General features: G+C 47.2%; 2 protein-coding genes across 2 annotated transcripts; one reads left to right on the forward strand and one right to left on the reverse strand.

Moving 5' to 3' along the window:
* The first annotated feature begins 3,042 nt into the window (after positions 1-3,042).
* On the forward strand, positions 3,043-3,767 carry LOC147979979 (uncharacterized). Its single transcript, XM_087515420.1, has 3 exons — positions 3,043-3,223; positions 3,362-3,541; positions 3,667-3,767. Exons 1-3 carry the CDS (start codon positions 3,043-3,045, stop codon positions 3,765-3,767), a joined length of 462 nt encoding a protein of 153 aa, XP_087371546.1.
* A 7,864-nt stretch (positions 3,768-11,631) lies between these two features.
* Positions 11,632-14,462, reverse strand: LOC125548448 (indole-3-pyruvate monooxygenase YUCCA1). The gene is made up of 4 exons (XM_048712039.2): positions 13,670-14,462; positions 13,059-13,307; positions 12,691-12,816; positions 11,632-11,943 (listed from the first exon to the last, which is right to left on the reverse strand). The coding sequence occupies exons 1-4, from the start codon at positions 14,294-14,296 to the stop codon at positions 11,716-11,718; spliced, it is 1,230 nt and encodes a 409-aa protein (XP_048567996.1). The 5' UTR covers positions 14,297-14,462; the 3' UTR covers positions 11,632-11,715.
* Between the last annotated feature and the right edge of the window lie 2,361 nt (positions 14,463-16,823).

A 16,823-nucleotide genomic window follows, 5' to 3' on the forward strand; every position in this document is an offset into this window, starting at 1 on the left:
TCAGTATCCATAAAAGATTTAACACAATCAAACTTAGGTGCCATACCTGACTCCTTACCTTCGTCGAGATCCCAATCTTCAGAGTTGTGTTTAATTCTATCCAATAAATCCCATCTAAATCCAATAGTCTTCATCATAAAAGAGCCGGCACAAGAAGTATCGAGAATGGTGCGATTATTTTCAGAAAGCCGAGCATAATTTTTTTTAATAATTGTTTCTCTTGAGAGCTCATGATTGGGGCATGAATATAACATTGATTTAAGCCTCCCCCAAGCTTGAGCGATGCTTTCTCCTTCGCGAGGCCAAAAATTATATATATAATTGCGATCACGATGAACAAGATGCATAGGGTAATACTTTTGATGAAATTCCAATTTCAATCTTCTATAGTTCCATGATCTCGTATCATCACATAGCCTATACCATGTCAATGCGTCTCCCTTCAAAGATAAAGGGAAGACCTTCTTCTTAGCAACATCATCGGGTATACCTGCAAGCTTAAATAATCCACAAACTTCATCCACATATATTAGGTGTTCATCAAGATGCTTTGTTCCATCTCCTGTAAAAGGATTAGCTAGCAATTTTTCTATCATACCCGAAGGAAACTCAAAAGGAATTTCATTTTCAATAGGTTCAGTAGGTTGAGGAGAAACTATTTGCTCTACTGGTCGGGGTGCAGATACCCCGAACAAGCCCCTCAGAGGATTACTTTCCATAGTAACAAGTGACAGTAAATTTCAGCACACTATATAAAATTTTCCTTACCAAATTCCACCTACCAAAGGCGCTTCACTCCCCGGCAACGGCCCCAGAAAAGAGTCTTGATGACCCACAAGTATAGGGGATCTATCGTAGTCCTTTTGATAAGTAAGAGTGTCGAACTCAACGAGGAGCAGAAGGAAATGATAAGCAGTTTTCAGCAAGGTATTCTCTGCAAGTACTGAAATAAGTGGTAACAGATAGTTTTGTGATAAGATAATTTGTAACAAGCAACAATTAAAAAAAGTAAATAAAGTGCAGCAAGGTGGCCCAATCCTTTTTGTAGCAAAGTACAAGTCTGGACAAACTCTTATATAAGGAAAAGCACTCCCGAGGACACATGGGAATATCGTCAAGCTAGTTTTCATCACGTTCATATGATTCACGTTCGGTACTTTGATAATTTGATATGTGGGTGGACCGGTGCTTGGGTGCTGTTCTTAGTTGAACAAGCATCCCACTTATGATTAACCTATATTGCAAGAATCTGCAACTACAACAAAAGTATTAAGGTAAACCTAACCATAGCATGAAACATATGGATCCAAATCAGCCCCTTACGAAGCAACGCATAAACTAGGGTTTAAGCTTCTGTTACTCTAGCAACCCATCATCTACTTATTACTTGCCAATGCCTTCCTCTAGGCCCAAATAATGGTGAAGTGTTATGTAGTCGACGTTCACATAACACCACTAGAGGCTAGACAACATACATCTCATCAAAATATCGAACGAATACCAAATTCACATGACTACTAATATCAAGACTTCTCCCTTGTCCTCAGGAACAAACGTAACTACTCACAAAGCATATTCATGTTCATAATTAGAGGGGTAATAATATGCATAAAGGATCTGAACATATGATCTTCCACCAAATAAACCAACTAGCATCAACTACAAGGAGTAATCAACACTACTAGCAACCTACTAGCACCAATCCCGGACTTGGAGACAAGGATTGGATACAAGAGATGAACTAGGGTTTTAAGATGAGATGGTGCTGGTGAAGATATTGATGGAGATTGTCCTATCCCGATGAGAGGAGCGTTGGTGATGACGATGGCGATGATTTCCCCCTCCTGGAGGAAAGTGTCCCCGGCAGAACAGCTCTGGCGGAGCCCTAGATTGGTTCCGCCAAGGTTCCGCCTCGTGGCGGCGGAGTTTCGTCCCGAAAGGTTGCCTCTTATTTTTTTTCTCGATGAAAGACTTCATATAGCAGAAGATGGTCAGCGGAGAGCCACCAGGGGGCCCACGAGGTAGGGGGCGCGCCCTAGGGTGGGCGCCCCCCACCCTCGTGGACAGGGTGTGGGCCCCCTGATCTTCATCTTTGGCGAGGATTTTTTATTATTTATTATAAGATATTCTGTGGAGTTTTAGGACTTTCGGAGTTGTGCAGAATAGGTCTCTAATATTTGCTCCTTTTCCAGCCCAGAATTCCAGCTGCCGGCATTCTCCCTCCTTATGTAAACCTTGTAAAATAAGAGAGAATAGCCATAAGTATTGTGACATAATGTGAAATAACAGCCCATAATGCAATAAATATCGATATAAAAGCATGATGCAAAATGGACGTATCAGCCGTCCAATCCAAAGCATGTCTCGACATGGCCGCCACCACGCCCGCGCTTTCGTAGGAGTTTTGGCCGTCGGTTGGAGGAGTTTCGGTCGTCGCCGTCGTAGTCGGTGCCACAGGGGTACGACCGCCGACGGCGGCTATGGACCATGGCAGCTTCCGTCGAGTGCTCGAGAGCGGCCTGTAGCCGGCCGCACCACACCTGCTGCATCGAGGTGATCATCGCGGCCTCTTTGCCACCACGACCGCAAGGTGTTTGACACTTTACCCACAAAGGTATGGATAGTGGAGGTGAATTTTTCTTCAACCACTTCATTTATTCATCGGATGATTCGTTCTCGGATGACGAAAATCTTGTGGTGGCTGCACTGGTCGTTCACGACCACATTCAACTGCAGCTTCCTCGGTACAAGGGTTCAGTCCCTGGCCGTGCTCCCAACCTGAACCGCAACAGAGAGAGAGAGAGAGGTCACGCCCTGCTCTATGCCGATTACTTTGCGAATACCCCTCTCTTCAAACCGGATAAATTCCGTCGCCGTTTTCGTATGGCAAGGCATGTGTTCAATCGTATCTGAGAGGGAGTGGTTGCTCATGACCCATACTACGAGTGCAAAACGGATGCCCTTGGCAAGCTTGGATTCTCCTCTTATCAGAAATGCACCGCGACCATCCACATGCTTGCATACAGAATTCTAGGCGATCTGATGGATGAGTACGTGCGCATGAGTGAGTCCACATGTCTGTTGTCACTGTACAACTTCTGCAAGGCCATGGTGGCAGTGTTTGGCCCTGAGTACTTGAGGCAGCCAAATGTTGCTGATACAGAAAGGTTGTTGGCGTTCAACGCTGCTAGGGGCTTTCCAGGCATGCTTGGCAGTATAGATTGTATGCACTGGGAGTGGAAGAACTGTCCATTTGCTTGGCAGGGCCAGTACAAGGGGTATGTTAAAGCATGCACTGTCATATTAGAAGCGGTGGCTTCACAAGATCTTTGGATATGACATTCTTTCTTGGGCATGGCAGGTTCTCACAATGATATCAATGTGCTGCAGCGTTTTCCAGTGTTCACAAGGCTTGCAGAAGGCCACTCCCCAAATGTCCACTTTGAGATCAACAACCACCAGTACAACAAGGGATACTACCTAGCAGATGGTATATATCCTCAGTGGTCAACTTTTGTGAAGACAATCTCGAACCCCCAAGGTGAGAATAGAGAGAGAGATTTGCGCAAATGCAAGAGAGTGCTATAAAGGATGTGGAACGTGCTTTTGGTGTGCTTTAATCCCGATGGGGTATCGTTCGAAGCCCTGCACTAACATGGGATGAAGGGAAGCTTTGGGAGGTGATGACTGCTCGTGTGATCATGCACAACATGATCGTCGAGGACGAGCGTGATAATAGTATCTTCGACCAAGGATTTGATTTTTAAGGTGAAAATGTTGAGCCCCTGCACCAAGAACTGGCCACGTTTGAACAGTTTGTCCAATTTCATCGTGAAATGCGTGACACACTCATTTGGATCTTTAAAATAACTTGGTTGAGCACATGTGGAATCATATTGGCGACCAATAGATGTATTGGTTCATTATGTTCATTCGAGACAATTTCGATTTGGTTGTAGAACTATTTTATTAGAGACAATTTAGATTGGGTTGTAAAAACTATTTTTATTTGAGACAATTAATATTTGGACGGCAAACTAGTTTTGAACATTGAAATATGAATATATGGGCATTTTGGCTGTGCCGGACAGGATGGGGCCAAAGGATGCGTCCTCGCGTTGGGCGCACGGCCACCGCATCCCAAGAAAGGCCCGGACACGACCCCATTGCCCTACCCAAATGGACAGAATCCGGATAAAACGGACGTCCGTTTGGGATTTTTTTTTGAAAGAAAGGGGTTGCCCCCCCCCCACCCGCCCCAACTTTATAGATTGAAGCAGATAAAGCAGCCACAAGTAGTTCCAACAGCACCTAAACAGAGAAATAAAGCAACTACTTCTAGACGACTACGCTGCCTAGAAGCTCGAGAGCAGAAGTTCTCTCCAACAGAATATGAGAATGAAACTGAGTACTACTTATTACAGAACCAGGTCAGAAGGAAAGGGAACAAAGAAGTTTTTCTTCCACGCGCGTCTTTCATGCTCCCCTCCCACACCTCACTTCCAGGCTATCCGCATCAGCTCTCCACGTCGCTTGTCCAGCAGGAGGATACACCTTTGCAGCAGGGTTGCTTGAGCATCGTCGCAGAGAACCTTCCACTGGTGCAAATAAGAGCTTAGTCTTGCAAGAATGCAGTTCAAGTTTCTCCATTTTTGCCCCTGAAAACAGAAACTGTTTCTTAGTCTCCACAAGCTCCATAAGGAAGCAGCAATAACCATGTTAAGCACAGGTTTCCTTTTATGTATTCGCCAAAAAGCAAAGATATCGTCAAAGCTAGCAATTCTATCAATCTCAAAGAAATCGGATACAAATCCCCACACATGTCTAGCAACTACACAGTCAAACATCAGATGATGTACAGATTCGAGCTCTGCACAAAAGAGACAGGAAGGGTCCTCCACCTCCCCACACACGTCCGTTTGGGATCATGCGCTGGAGTTGGCCTAATAGAGTGGCCTGATAGAGTTTTCTAGCGGAAATCGACTCTACCATTTGCGGTGGTGGGTCGTATCGTGGCGGCTAGCGACTTGGTTAGAGGGACTCAACGGCAGAGAATATAGCGAGTAGTTTGTATATCCATGTAAGGTGAAGGCGGTAACTGCCATAGTGGCCGATGGAATTGTCTCTGTGACAACTTTCTTCTATCTATCAATACAAAGACACGCAATTTTCGAGTGTGTTCCTAAAAAGGAAATCTGCAACCTAGTGACACCATTTGGTCATGAAATCATTCATACATAGCGCCGACTGCGTAAATGGTCACTTCACCTTGTAATAGGTTTTCTCGATGTCTACTTTTAAGATAACTTCGCGGGGTTATGATTGTTTCAGACATGAACTTTACATTCTTTTTTATCAAGAGCGCTTTTATTAACTCGAAATGTAGCATCAATCGGATATAAAACACAGTGAACAATAATCTCTGCACAATTAGGATGCACACAACTAAACACTAACAACCTGACAAAATATAATTAAAGAAATTGACATATTGGTAATGGAGTCATATCAGACCGAAACTATGCATGTGTTGAAGGAGTTGATGGACTGATCTAGAGATTATGTTGCCATCTGTGTTGAGTAAAAACTTTCCTCACCACCTGCTCCAAGCTCATACACACCACACTGAACATCGGTTGGTACTTTATTTAGTGTAGCGTAAACCATGTACGAAGCGAGTGCGTAAAACGAAAAATAAACTGCAAAGGAAAAGAGTTTTTTTGCCATAAAAACTAAAACATTTCTACATAGTCAAAGCTCCTATAATAAGGCACACGCTCCCACTCTTAATAGCATTCTGAACCTACTTGAAGTACCGTCCAGCCAATGACTGAAATATTGGCAACACTTGTGGGTGAATACAAATTAAACAATGTCTAGATGACTGACCTTGTAGATCATCTGCGTGAGATATATTTTGGACGAAAATTGAACCTTATATGCATTTCTACCTTCCTGTCGAAGATCATACTGAACATCCCCGTGTATCAAACAATCGAGCTACTATAATAAGGTGTGTGAGATGCTATCACTGAACATGGCAGAGGTATGTACTATATAAGCACTACCACGATCACATATCTATACAGATAGGTTCCTTTAACACACACGTGTACAGATGAAGATATTTTTTTTTGACCCGCAGATATGTACTACCTCTGTTTCTAAATGTAAAAAGTATATTCACCGAGGCGAGTTTGTAGGAGGGAATGCTCATTTCAAAGACAAAAGGATGTGGTGAAATCATTCATTCTGTCCGTCTTAATTTGGGAAAGAAGAGGGTGATGGTGACATGACGTACGGGGAGATTGGGAGATGTAAACATGAATGCTTCAAATATACTTCATCGATTCCCTTGATGCGGACAAGTCGGGCCAATTTTGTGTCCGGTGAGGTCACGTTAACATGCCCACTTCCTGCTGGCTCGGGTGCACTTTACACCCTCCAAAATCTCACAAACTCTGCATTTTCTGACCCGTACAAAAGAATGTACTGCTCCATTTTTATGCTCTCTCTAGTAGTATTAACCGTCTATGCTTACACCGTTCTGGTGCAAGAACATAGGCTAGAAAGGCTGTTAATTAAAAGGCTAATTTTAACATGGTCCCTCTTACCTCTTCTTTCCACGTGATAGGTAAGAAGGTAAGAATTAGTCATACCACTTCTTAATGAAATCAACGGCTTTGATCTATTGTATACTCTTACTTCTTATGTGAAATGAGGAGGCAAAAGGGACCATGTAGATGCATCCTACGTTTGTAGCACAAGAACACTAGCTCGGCCTATGGTCACCAGTACTGAACACAGAAATGTGAATCATGCATGCATATGATTCTCGTTCCTGTCGCTTCTCTTTTTAAAAGCTCGGTTATATAGCCAACTCTGCATCGACTCACTCTGCATGGAGTATGAAATTAGGCGTTGCTTAATTCCTAATTAATCACGGTGGCCCGGGCCTACGCGTAGGGCACAATGATCCGCGGTCTGTCAGTGAGGTGCGCGCTGTAGTACTGAGACGGAAGCATCGTGGCATGCAGTGCAAACCCAGCTCCGGTCGATCGGACGCGAGCTACTCCAGTAGCTTGCTTTGCTCTCACGGGTCAGTCCCTCTCCGCGCTAACTAACCAACTCAGCCAGCCATGTACGCCGGCCGCCTCCATAGGAAAATCAGAGTAAAAAGCACACGGGCCGGTGTCACACCACACCACACACACGTAATGCAATCATGTTGCTTCCTGCTTACAGCTTTAACTAACTCGGAACTCGCCTCCGCCTACCGCGAGGAACAACAACAGGCGTATCTTATGTGCCGCGCCACGTCCGAATCATTCGCCGGAGACGGAGACGGCCGGGAGAGAGACGCATAGACAAAGTAAAGGTCTGTGCATGGCGTGAGCGAGGGACATCGGCCTTTGTTTCTCCCACCGGCGTGACGGCCAAACGAACCGGATGGACTTTTAGGTGAGTGCTTTCCGTTTGGCCGTGCCGATCAGTTCGGCTACCTGGATCTGTAGTGCTCGCCGGTTGCCATCAGGGTTTGTTAAGCACTGTTTGGTGATGGCGGTGGACCGTGCGGATGAAGGCATGCACTGCGACCTCACCTGATGTGCCGCCCGCACCAGAAATAGATTGGTGTTAATATGTTATTATCTTCTGGGTTGCCATCGTGTTTGCCGACCCGGCGTTGCTGCTAGCTAGCTGACAAGGCAGCAAGGCGTTAGAACGTTCGACTGGGAACAAAGGGGAAGTGGTGGCACATGCAAAGAGTAGGATACGGCGGATGCCAATAGATTCATTCTATTATGCACGTCAGGCGACATGCATGCAACTTAATCATGGACTCGTTTTTGCATATGGAGTACAGTGGGACATCTTCTTTCGATCATGAATTATAGTGTTTGGACTTTTTATAGGAGTAGCTCAATTCCAAACTCTCTTCATTCGATTTTTTGGTCAAACTAGAATGGTGGCCCACGATATGGCTGTGTGCATCACAATGTTGCAGAGTTACTCGATAGCGACAACAACATGTAACGGAAAAAACACCTCCATCCACTCTCGCGCAGCCCCGCATGAGACGGGAAGGGCGACCTAGCCGCCGCCATGAGCTCTCTCCACCTCATCCCGCCCCATGCCGCCGCCATAGGATGTGGCCGGACGAAGCCTGGCCGACGCTGGCGGGCCTTCTTGTGTCATCGCGCGGTGGCCTCGGCACGGGACGGGGCGGCCACAACAGGATGTGGTGCTGGCGCTGAGCGCGGAGGCACAGGGATGCTATGGTGGTGTGTCGGGCGGTGGCATGAAGCCGCTGGCTGACTGGGCCGGGGACGACAACTCCGGCAAGCTTTGGTGGTGGCGCGACAAGATCTAGCACTGTGGGCGTCTCGGGTTGCGGTCAGCGACCTCCTCCATCGTGCTTCCGGGCAGGGGAGGTTGCAGCGTGGTGGCGGTCGTGCCTACCAGCTCCATTCCCTAGATGCACTTGTGCGGAATGCATCGAAGGGTTGGACCTCTCCCAGATGTTGTCCAATATTGAGGGATGGATTCGTCGCCAGGAGGACCACAGAGTCATCCTTGCCTCTCCGTCTGGTTGCGGTACACCACCGAGGAGCTCGTCCATTGCCCGGGCAGGGAAAGGTGTGCGGTGGAGGCCAGGTTGTAAGCTTGGGGCGGGGATGGAGTTGGGACCATAGAAGCCGGCACGGCGGCCTTTGTGGTGGGAGTCGCGGTGCTCATGGACGGAGCTCATGGCTCACGTGTTGGCTGGTTACGTTGGTGGCAAGTGAGCGGCGGTCGTGGTGGTGGTGGTGGTGCAACGGGCGTCCTCGTGACTTGTTTTACTATGTCTCGGAGGTGAAGAGGGCTTGGCTGGTTAACATAGTAATATGTAACTTTGATATCCACGTCATTTATGTTTCAACTGAACATGCTAGTTCTATACATGATGCAAGTATGTCATTCCATGCAATTAAGATGGACAAGGCCTCCTCCCCTGTCCTCCAAAGGGTGAGCATTTCTTTTAATTACAACTAATGTCAAGTATCTTGCAAGTGTCATGCAATTGCGGCAAATATTACCTTATAGATGTTGGGTATCCTAACCGAGTTGGATATCTAGCAACACAAAAGAGAATAGTATCATCTCCGTGACTTTTAGAGAGGCGCACCTCCAAAACTCCTCCAGGGAAGTTCAACAAGATTCACTCTAAACATAATGACATAAAGAGTGCCCTTGGAGTGTTGAGGATGAAATCAAAAATTCTCCTCAAGACGCTAAACTACTCGATTCAAACATAGATGTTGATTGTTGTAGCTACTATGACATTGCACAACTACGTTTGTCTTCATGACAAAGATGACCTCCACTTTGTTTGGTGTGAAAGAGATCCACATTATGTTCCAACAATCCCAGATAGATAGAAGTATGTTATTCCTTGGAGTGCATCAGATGCTTCAACTTCATGGGCAAGTGCTCCTGACATGGATAGGTTTAGCATTGCTTTTGCTTGGTGAAGTCATGTTTGTGGTGTTTATATATTCGCCCCCATTTTGATTTGCAAACTATGCAAACTTGATAAAGCTTTTGTTGTGGGACATATGTTAAATCCTGTTTTTTCCGTCTAAACTTGGTGAAATTCCGAAATTTACATGCTTTGTATACTTCTTGGACTTGTACTACCCTACAGTGCTCCCTGTGTGCAGGGAAAAGCTATGTTTTTTTAGAAGAAGGGAAAAACGGGCGCTGCTATCTTTCGCGTTCAGCGAGTCGAGTCTTCTGCTGAAAAACACGAGGGTATGGGCCGGCCCAGTTTGTGGAACGTACACTGCCTCGATTTATTTTCTATTTTTTCACCTTTTGATTTCGTTATTTGATTCCATGTTTTAATTTTGTTTACACTTCTTGTTATTTCGTTATTTTCATTATTCGATTAAAAATGTTGAACAAGTATTTGAAAAAAGTTAAACGTGTATTTGGAAAATGTTGAACAAGTTTAAAAAAATGTTTAGTAAGTATTACAAAATGTTGAACAAGCTTTCGGACAATGTTGAAATTGTATACAAAAAACAATCTTCAAAAAGAATTTGAAATAATGTTAAACAAATATTTAGAAAATGTTGAATAAGTATTGAAAAATGTTGAACGTGTATTTAAAAAATTGTTGAACAAGTGTTTGAAAAATATTGAAAAAAGTTGAACGTGTATTTAAAAAATGTTGAACAAGTGTTTGGAAAATATTGAATAAGTATTAACATGTTGAACAAGTATTAGAACAATGTTGAATAAGCATTAAAAATGTTGAACGAGTATTTTAAAAGTGTTGAAAAAATGAAAAATGTTGACTGAGCATTCAAAATGTTGAACAAGTATTCAAAAAATGTTGAATGAGTATTTAAAAAATTTTGAACAAGTATTTGAAAAATATTAAATAAGCATTCGGACAATGTTGAACGTGTATAAAGAAAATGTAGATCGCTAACTAAAAAAATGTTTTTGACACATACGAAAGCAGGCGAAAATGTAGAGTGAAAACGAAAACAAACGTAAAAAACAAAAAGTGGAGAAGAAAAAAGAACCAACAAAAAATGGAGAAGAAAAATGAAAACCAAACAAAAAATAGAATAATGCAAAAAATGAACATATAATAACCAAATAAAAACAAAATGCAAAGATGAATGAAAGAAAAAAGGAAAAAGGAAACATAATAGAAAAAAAGAAAACGGCTGGAGTGGCCTCAAGTAAGACGCGCCCCTACGTCGGTGGAGTGGTTAGCGTGGCGTGCGCCCTTGCTGATGACCCGGGTTCTATCCCTCCTTCTCTTAGTTCGCCTGTTTTTTAACGATTATAACCATTCGGACAATGTTAAACGTGTATAAAGAAAATATTGATCACTAACTAAAAAAATGATTTTGACACATACGAAAATGTAGAGTGAAAACGAAAACAAACATAAGAAAAAACAAAAAGTGGAGAAGAAAAACGAACCAACAAAAAATGGAGGAGAAAAATGAGAACCAAAAAAAAAAAAGAATAATGCAAAAAATGAACATATAATAACCAAATAAAAACAAAATGCAAAAATGAATGAAAGAACGTCGGTGGAGTGGTTTTTTTGACGGGACGTTGGTTAGCGTGGCGTGCGCCCTCGCTGATGACCCGGGTTTTATCCCTCCTTTTCAGCCCAAAACATTGTAATAGCAGTTCGCCTGTTTTTTAACGAATGGGCGCGCGTAAATGGGCCAGCCCAATACGTCGTGAGGCGGGAAACGCTTAAGCGAAAACTGCTATTACAATCGCTTGATGCGATAAATAGCAACCGCGGGGAAAAACTGCTCTGTGTTGGAAAAATCGTAGCAAAGAAGAAAAACTAGGCCTACAGCCCATACTCACCCCCTTTTCAGGCGAGCCTTTCTTCCCCCACCGAATTGGGCTAACAACACCTGGTCCAAGCAACGGCCGAACAGGCCTCAGGCTGGATCCCTGGGCTACCAGCCCATGTGGTCGAGAGGAGTGGCGCATCGTAGAGCTTCCCACACACACACACAAAGAAAAAAGCTGGCTTGCGTGCTATAGGGACACGTTACACATACCACCGTTCTACTCCACTAATCATCTTCGGAAACACTTAGCAAATGGTGTGCCTTGCGGCAGGCAAGAGACGAGCTTGGTGTTATATGCACAAAACTCCTACTTAAACGCTGTACATTCCCGTGAGAATCAAACAGAGCTATCAGCTTCGTGCACATCGCTGGTGGGTTTATCTCTTTCTCTTTCTCTTTCCCTCCATTGGCAATGTATATCTCTGGCGACGCATAGGGCGTCTGACGATGCTCCGAGGAGCCCTCGCTGCGAGAATCCGACGGTGTAGAGGCCGTTTCGCCCTTTCCAGCCGTCGGGGAAAGGGGTTTTGGGCGTGCCTTCTCTTGTGAAGACATCGCCTCCATCCTGCAGATTAGGAACGATGAGCCATGGAGTGTATCAGAATAGACAAAGAAAAGGAGGGCATACAGTTACAGGGGATCAATGTATGGCGGGCTTGCTCTGGTGAACTTTTATAATGGGGTAAAATCAAAGTAGTATGTCAGACTCAAGCAAGTAGCACTACCTTTCTTGCCATCTTGACTATATGTAGTTTGGATAGCCTTTTGTCGTCCCATACTGATACTAGCACCCGAAATAGACCATATAGATTAGATGGCCATATTGAGCAATCCACAGGTATGGAGTGACCGGGCCGACGCAACGCAAGCGTATATCCAAAGTCTCGAGTCCAGCATCCACGGCGGTGGGCGGCCATGCCCATGCCCATGCCCAGGGTGAGTCACTGACTCGATCACTTGGCGCGAGAGAGGCGGACAGTTGGGGAGAAAGGAACGCATGGCTCCGCGCAGGCGAGGGCACGAGCTGCCCCTGCCCGCCCCCGATACACGAGAAGGGAAAATGGCCCAACCCAACAGGGGAAGGGAGGGGAGAAGGGAAAATGGCCCAACCCAACAGGGGAAGGGAGGGGAGAAGGGAAAATGGCCCAACCCAACAGGGGAAGGGAGGGGAGGACGGCCGTGACGCGGGGACGCAGGGCAAGGTGACGGCATGACGCGCACTGTGCCACTACTGTTTTGCTAAGCTGTGCCTGTGCAGACCAAAAACGAACAAGGGAGTCCTTTTTGGTGGGTTGTTTTATAAGTATTTTACCTTGAGCCAGGACGGCACGTTGCTCCTGTAGCCCGTCGCCAGTATTATTGCGTCGAACTGCTGCTCCTCCTTGCCGTCCGCGAGCCTGGCCCCGACCCTCGTCACCTCCTTCACTGCTCCTACCACCTGCTTATCACATCACCTCATCAGCGCACACATACACAAGGCCATAGGAAATCGGCAGAGAAACGTTAAGGCGTGCATGTGCTGTGCTGTAGCGACAGAGAAGAAATGGAGCTTCATGATGAGTGAGCTTTCATTCAAGACCTGGCTCTGGCTGGTATGGTATGCCAGATTGGGCGGTGGCCCGCTAGGCAGGTTTCCACAGTTTACGCCAATCTCAATTATCGTTGGTGGAGCTAACCAACCTTAATTTTGCCTGATTTGATGTGGTCTAGAGTCCCGACATCCAGCACGGGGGTTCTGCCGGTGAGGTTCTTCAGCTCGATGGGCCCCGTCTTGGGCCGTCTTAGCCCGAGCTGGCTCGTGTTGCCGAGGGTCAAGCGCGCCGCCGTCAGGATGAATCGATCCACCAACTGGACCGGCAGCCATTTGAGCAGAGCCATGGCAATGCCAAACGTCGACACACCCAGCATCTCCTTTGGCAGCACATGGACCTGTACAATTTTATTTTACGGTGACTGCTTGTTAGTTTTAGCGTGAATGAAACGGGCGGGCATAAATAGTTTGTTGAAGCAAAAGGGAAGGGAAACAAAACGGATCAACAACAGCGCCCATGCAGATTGGAACATGCTTGTCATGAAAGATGGCAGCAAGAAGATAGGCTAGGCACCGAAGGGGAAATGCCAAAGAAGTTAAGGGCACCAAAGAGGAGCAGAGTCAACATAATTGCACGAACTACAACAGAAAACAAACAAAAGGCAGCAAGAAGAGAGGACGGATCCTAACAGCACAATCTTAGGTATATATAGCAAGAGCTCATTGTGATTGTGATTGTGATTGTAGTAGTATCTATTACCGTGTTCCGCACCACCATGGAGGGCTTAGCGCCGTGCCGGCACAAATCCAGGCTCACCTCCATGCCGGAGTTCCCGCACCCCACCACCAACACCTTCTCCCCGGCGAACTCCTCGCCGCACTTGTACTCGCACGTGTGCAGGACGCGCCCGGCGAACTGCCGCATGCCGGGGAAGTCCGGGACGTGCGGCTCCGCGTTCTCGCCCGTCGCCACCACGAGCCACCTCGTCATCAGCACCTCGCCGCCCGCCAGGCGCACCGCCCAGGCGCCCGCGGACGCGTCGAACGCGGCCTCCTGGACGCTGGCGCCGAAGCGAGGGGCCACGCCCGCCGCGGCGGCGTACGCCTCCATGTACGCCACGAACTGGTCCTTGCAGGGGTAGGTCGGGTAGTCGGCCGGGAACGGGAGGAGCGGCAGCTCGCAGAAGCGCTTGGGCAGGTGGAGCGCGAGGCGGTCGTACATGCGGTGGCGCCACGTGAAGGCCAGCGAGTCGGACCTCTCGAGCACCGTGGCCGGCACGCCGCGAGCCGCGAGGCACGCGGCCGCGGCGAGCCCCGACGGGCCCGCGCCGACGATGAGGGCGCCGGGGACCCACGTCGCGCGGCCTTCCTGCTCCTCCTTGTCCATGGCACTGGCTGCTGCGATCGGTCCTGGGGCCTCTGCTTGCCTGTGGGCGTGGGTTTTTACTGTGGAGTGGAGGTGTGTTTTACTGTGCAAGGGGTTTTATAGGGGTTTTGGCGAGGGCCTTCATCGGCAGGAGCTTGGAGACTCGCGGGCGGGCGTACGCCTAGCAGCTTTGGAAGCTCGTATTTCCTTTGCTTGAACCCGAATGCAAAAAGGAAAAATGGAACTTGAAGACTTGAAGGTGTCTGTCACTTGACGATATCATGGACCGTGCGTACGTGGTCCACGCTGCCCTCGGTAGATGTAGGTGGGAATTACCGGGTCTTTGTCCTTGGTTGTAAATTTGGCTTATCTCTGTTAATAACGCAAGACCACTCTGTTCTGATCGGAACCCAACAGCAACAATCCAGAGATCATGGGCAATAGTGACCTTTGATGGGAGCTTGGGAGCATCCTGTTTTCCACGAACTGGAGTAGTATGATTATATACTCTCTACAAACGAATACGTATGAAATAGGAGTATCTATTTTTCGGTGGATGCAAGCAGGAGTTTGGACAGCGAGAGGGCTAAGTGTGATGTGCGCATGAGGAGTGGCAGAGCAATTCCAGCCGGTCACACCAAAAGCAGCTCAGGGTGTTCCAGCGGTTTCAACACGGAGACTCAGAGCATTTGCTTCCTCCCTCTGCCTGTGGTTCTACTTCCACGTGAAGGATGTAGCACTAGCTAGCTACGTATAAATCAATGACGTTGACGAGGATTAATTAGCAGTCCAATGGCCAAAGAGGCAAAGCGGCAGTCGATGGTGTAAGTTGGTGGACTGGTGGTACGAGTCAACTCGGAGCGATCGAGTTCAAAATGATGGGCGAGGAATCGCCCACAAGCTAGAGTTGTCACAAGTCAGGCTCGCTGCAAATATTTATTACGATGTGATATGAAGCCCCCGCTGCTCGTCACAACCTTCCTACTCCGCCTAGGACGAGGATTCGCTCGCTGCACAGGCTAGTGATAGCATGCAACGGTAGCTTACAGGCCATAAAATCAGGAATTCAACACTCCATTTGAATATGTGCTTATTTTGGTCCCAAAAGAAAGAATATGTGCTTATTTAACGCAGACGGGAGGCGTCGGACAACAAGGTGTGCACTCACCGTAACTTCAACGGACGCGGACAAGTGCTGTGGCCGTTTTTCCCCTCCCGCCATTCCGTCGTTCCCGTGAGCGACCGAGGGGGAAAACCCTAGCCATTAGCAAACTTCCCTCCCTCGCCACCGCCGATCCGAGCTGCCAAGCAAAGCCAATTATGTGTTGGCGGTGGCGGGGCCTTCTTTCCTCGCCGTGCGTGGGAGCTTGGCACAGTCGGTGGCCCCGCGCTACGACGCGACACTGGGTTAGGGCGTAGCGGCAAGCTCAGAGGCGACTCTGCCTCAGGCGGGGAGGGCTGGCGCGATGATGGTTGGTGGGGGTGCGTGGCCTAGGTGGTGGTGGCGACTTCAGCTGGATCTGCCCCACAGGCGGCTCTACTCGAGGCGGGCTTGGCGGCCGGTGGGCGGCTCAGGCGACGGTACCTAGCGACGGTCCACTTGCATCACGGCAGTGGTGCGAGCCAGTGTGTTCGCTCCTCTAGAGGTCTTCTGCGGTGGTAGGGTGCGGTCGATTCAGCGGCCCTTGCCGCCGGATAGGTGGTTGCCTCTGCCTCGAGTGGATCTGGCCGGGTGCCGAGTATGGTGTCAGGGGTGACGCTAGGGAGGCTGCGGGAGGGATGGGTAGCCCAGCTACCTATTACCGGCGCGGGGGTGCATGATAACCCACAAGTATATGGGATCGCAACAGTTTTTGAGGGTAAAGTATTTCAACCCAAATTTATTGATTCGACACAAGGGAAGCCAAATAATATTTTCAAGTATTAGCAGTTGAGTTGTCAATCCAACCACATCTGAAAGACTTAATATCTGCAGCAAAATATTTAGTAGCAGAGTAGTATGGAAGAACGGTAACGGTGACAAAAGTAAAGTAGTAGTTTTTGTAGTAACCGTAACAGTGGCAACGGAAAAGTAACTAAACCAAGATCAATATGTGAAAAGCTCGTAGGCAATGGATCAATAATGGATAATTATGTCAGATGCGATTCCTCATGTAACAGTTATAACATAGGGTGAGACAGAACTAGCTCCAGTTCATCAATGTAATGTAGGCATGTATTCCGAGTATAGTCATACATGCTTATGGAAAAGAACTTGCATGACATCTTTCGTCCAACCCTCCCATGGCAGTGGGGTCCTATTGGAAACTAAGGGATATTAAGGCCTTCTTTTAATAGAGTACTGGACCAAAGCATTAACACTTGGTGAATACATGAACTTCTCAAACTACGGTCATCACCAGGAGTGGTCCCGATTATTGTCACTTCGGAGTTGCCGGATCATAACACATAGTAGGTGACTATTGACTTGCAAGATGGGATCAATAACTCACATATATTCATGAAAACATAATAGGTTCAGATCTAAAATCATGGCACTCAGGCCTTA

This window comes from Triticum urartu, chromosome 3A (genome assembly GCF_056163025.1).
Source record: "Triticum urartu cultivar PI428250 chromosome 3A, HENAU_Tu73, whole genome shotgun sequence".
In the NCBI taxonomy this organism is placed as follows: Eukaryota; Viridiplantae; Streptophyta; class Magnoliopsida; order Poales; family Poaceae; genus Triticum; species Triticum urartu.

Bases quoted from the DNA above. Each gene is read 5' to 3' on its own strand.
- LOC147979979 (XM_087515420.1), top strand. From the start codon at position 3,043: ATGGATGAGTACGTGCGCATGAGTGAGTCCACATGTCTGTTGTCACTG. The intron at 3,224-3,361 runs GTATGCACTGGG...TGGGCATGGCAG, and splicing joins CATGCTTGGCAGTATAGATT to GTTCTCACAATGATATCAAT. The intron at 3,542-3,666 runs GTGAGAATAGAG...CATGGGATGAAG, and splicing joins GACAATCTCGAACCCCCAAG to GGAAGCTTTGGGAGGTGATG.
- LOC125548448 (XM_048712039.2), bottom strand. From the start codon at position 14,296: ATGGACAAGGAGGAGCAGGAAGGCCGCGCGACGTGGGTCCCCGGCGCC. The intron at 12,817-13,058 runs GTTGGTTAGCTC...TGTGATAAGCAG, and splicing joins TCAAATCAGGCAAAATTAAG to GTGGTAGGAGCAGTGAAGGA. The intron at 11,944-12,690 runs GTAAAATACTTA...CCTAATCTGCAG, and splicing joins ACGTGCCGTCCTGGCTCAAG to GATGGAGGCGATGTCTTCAC.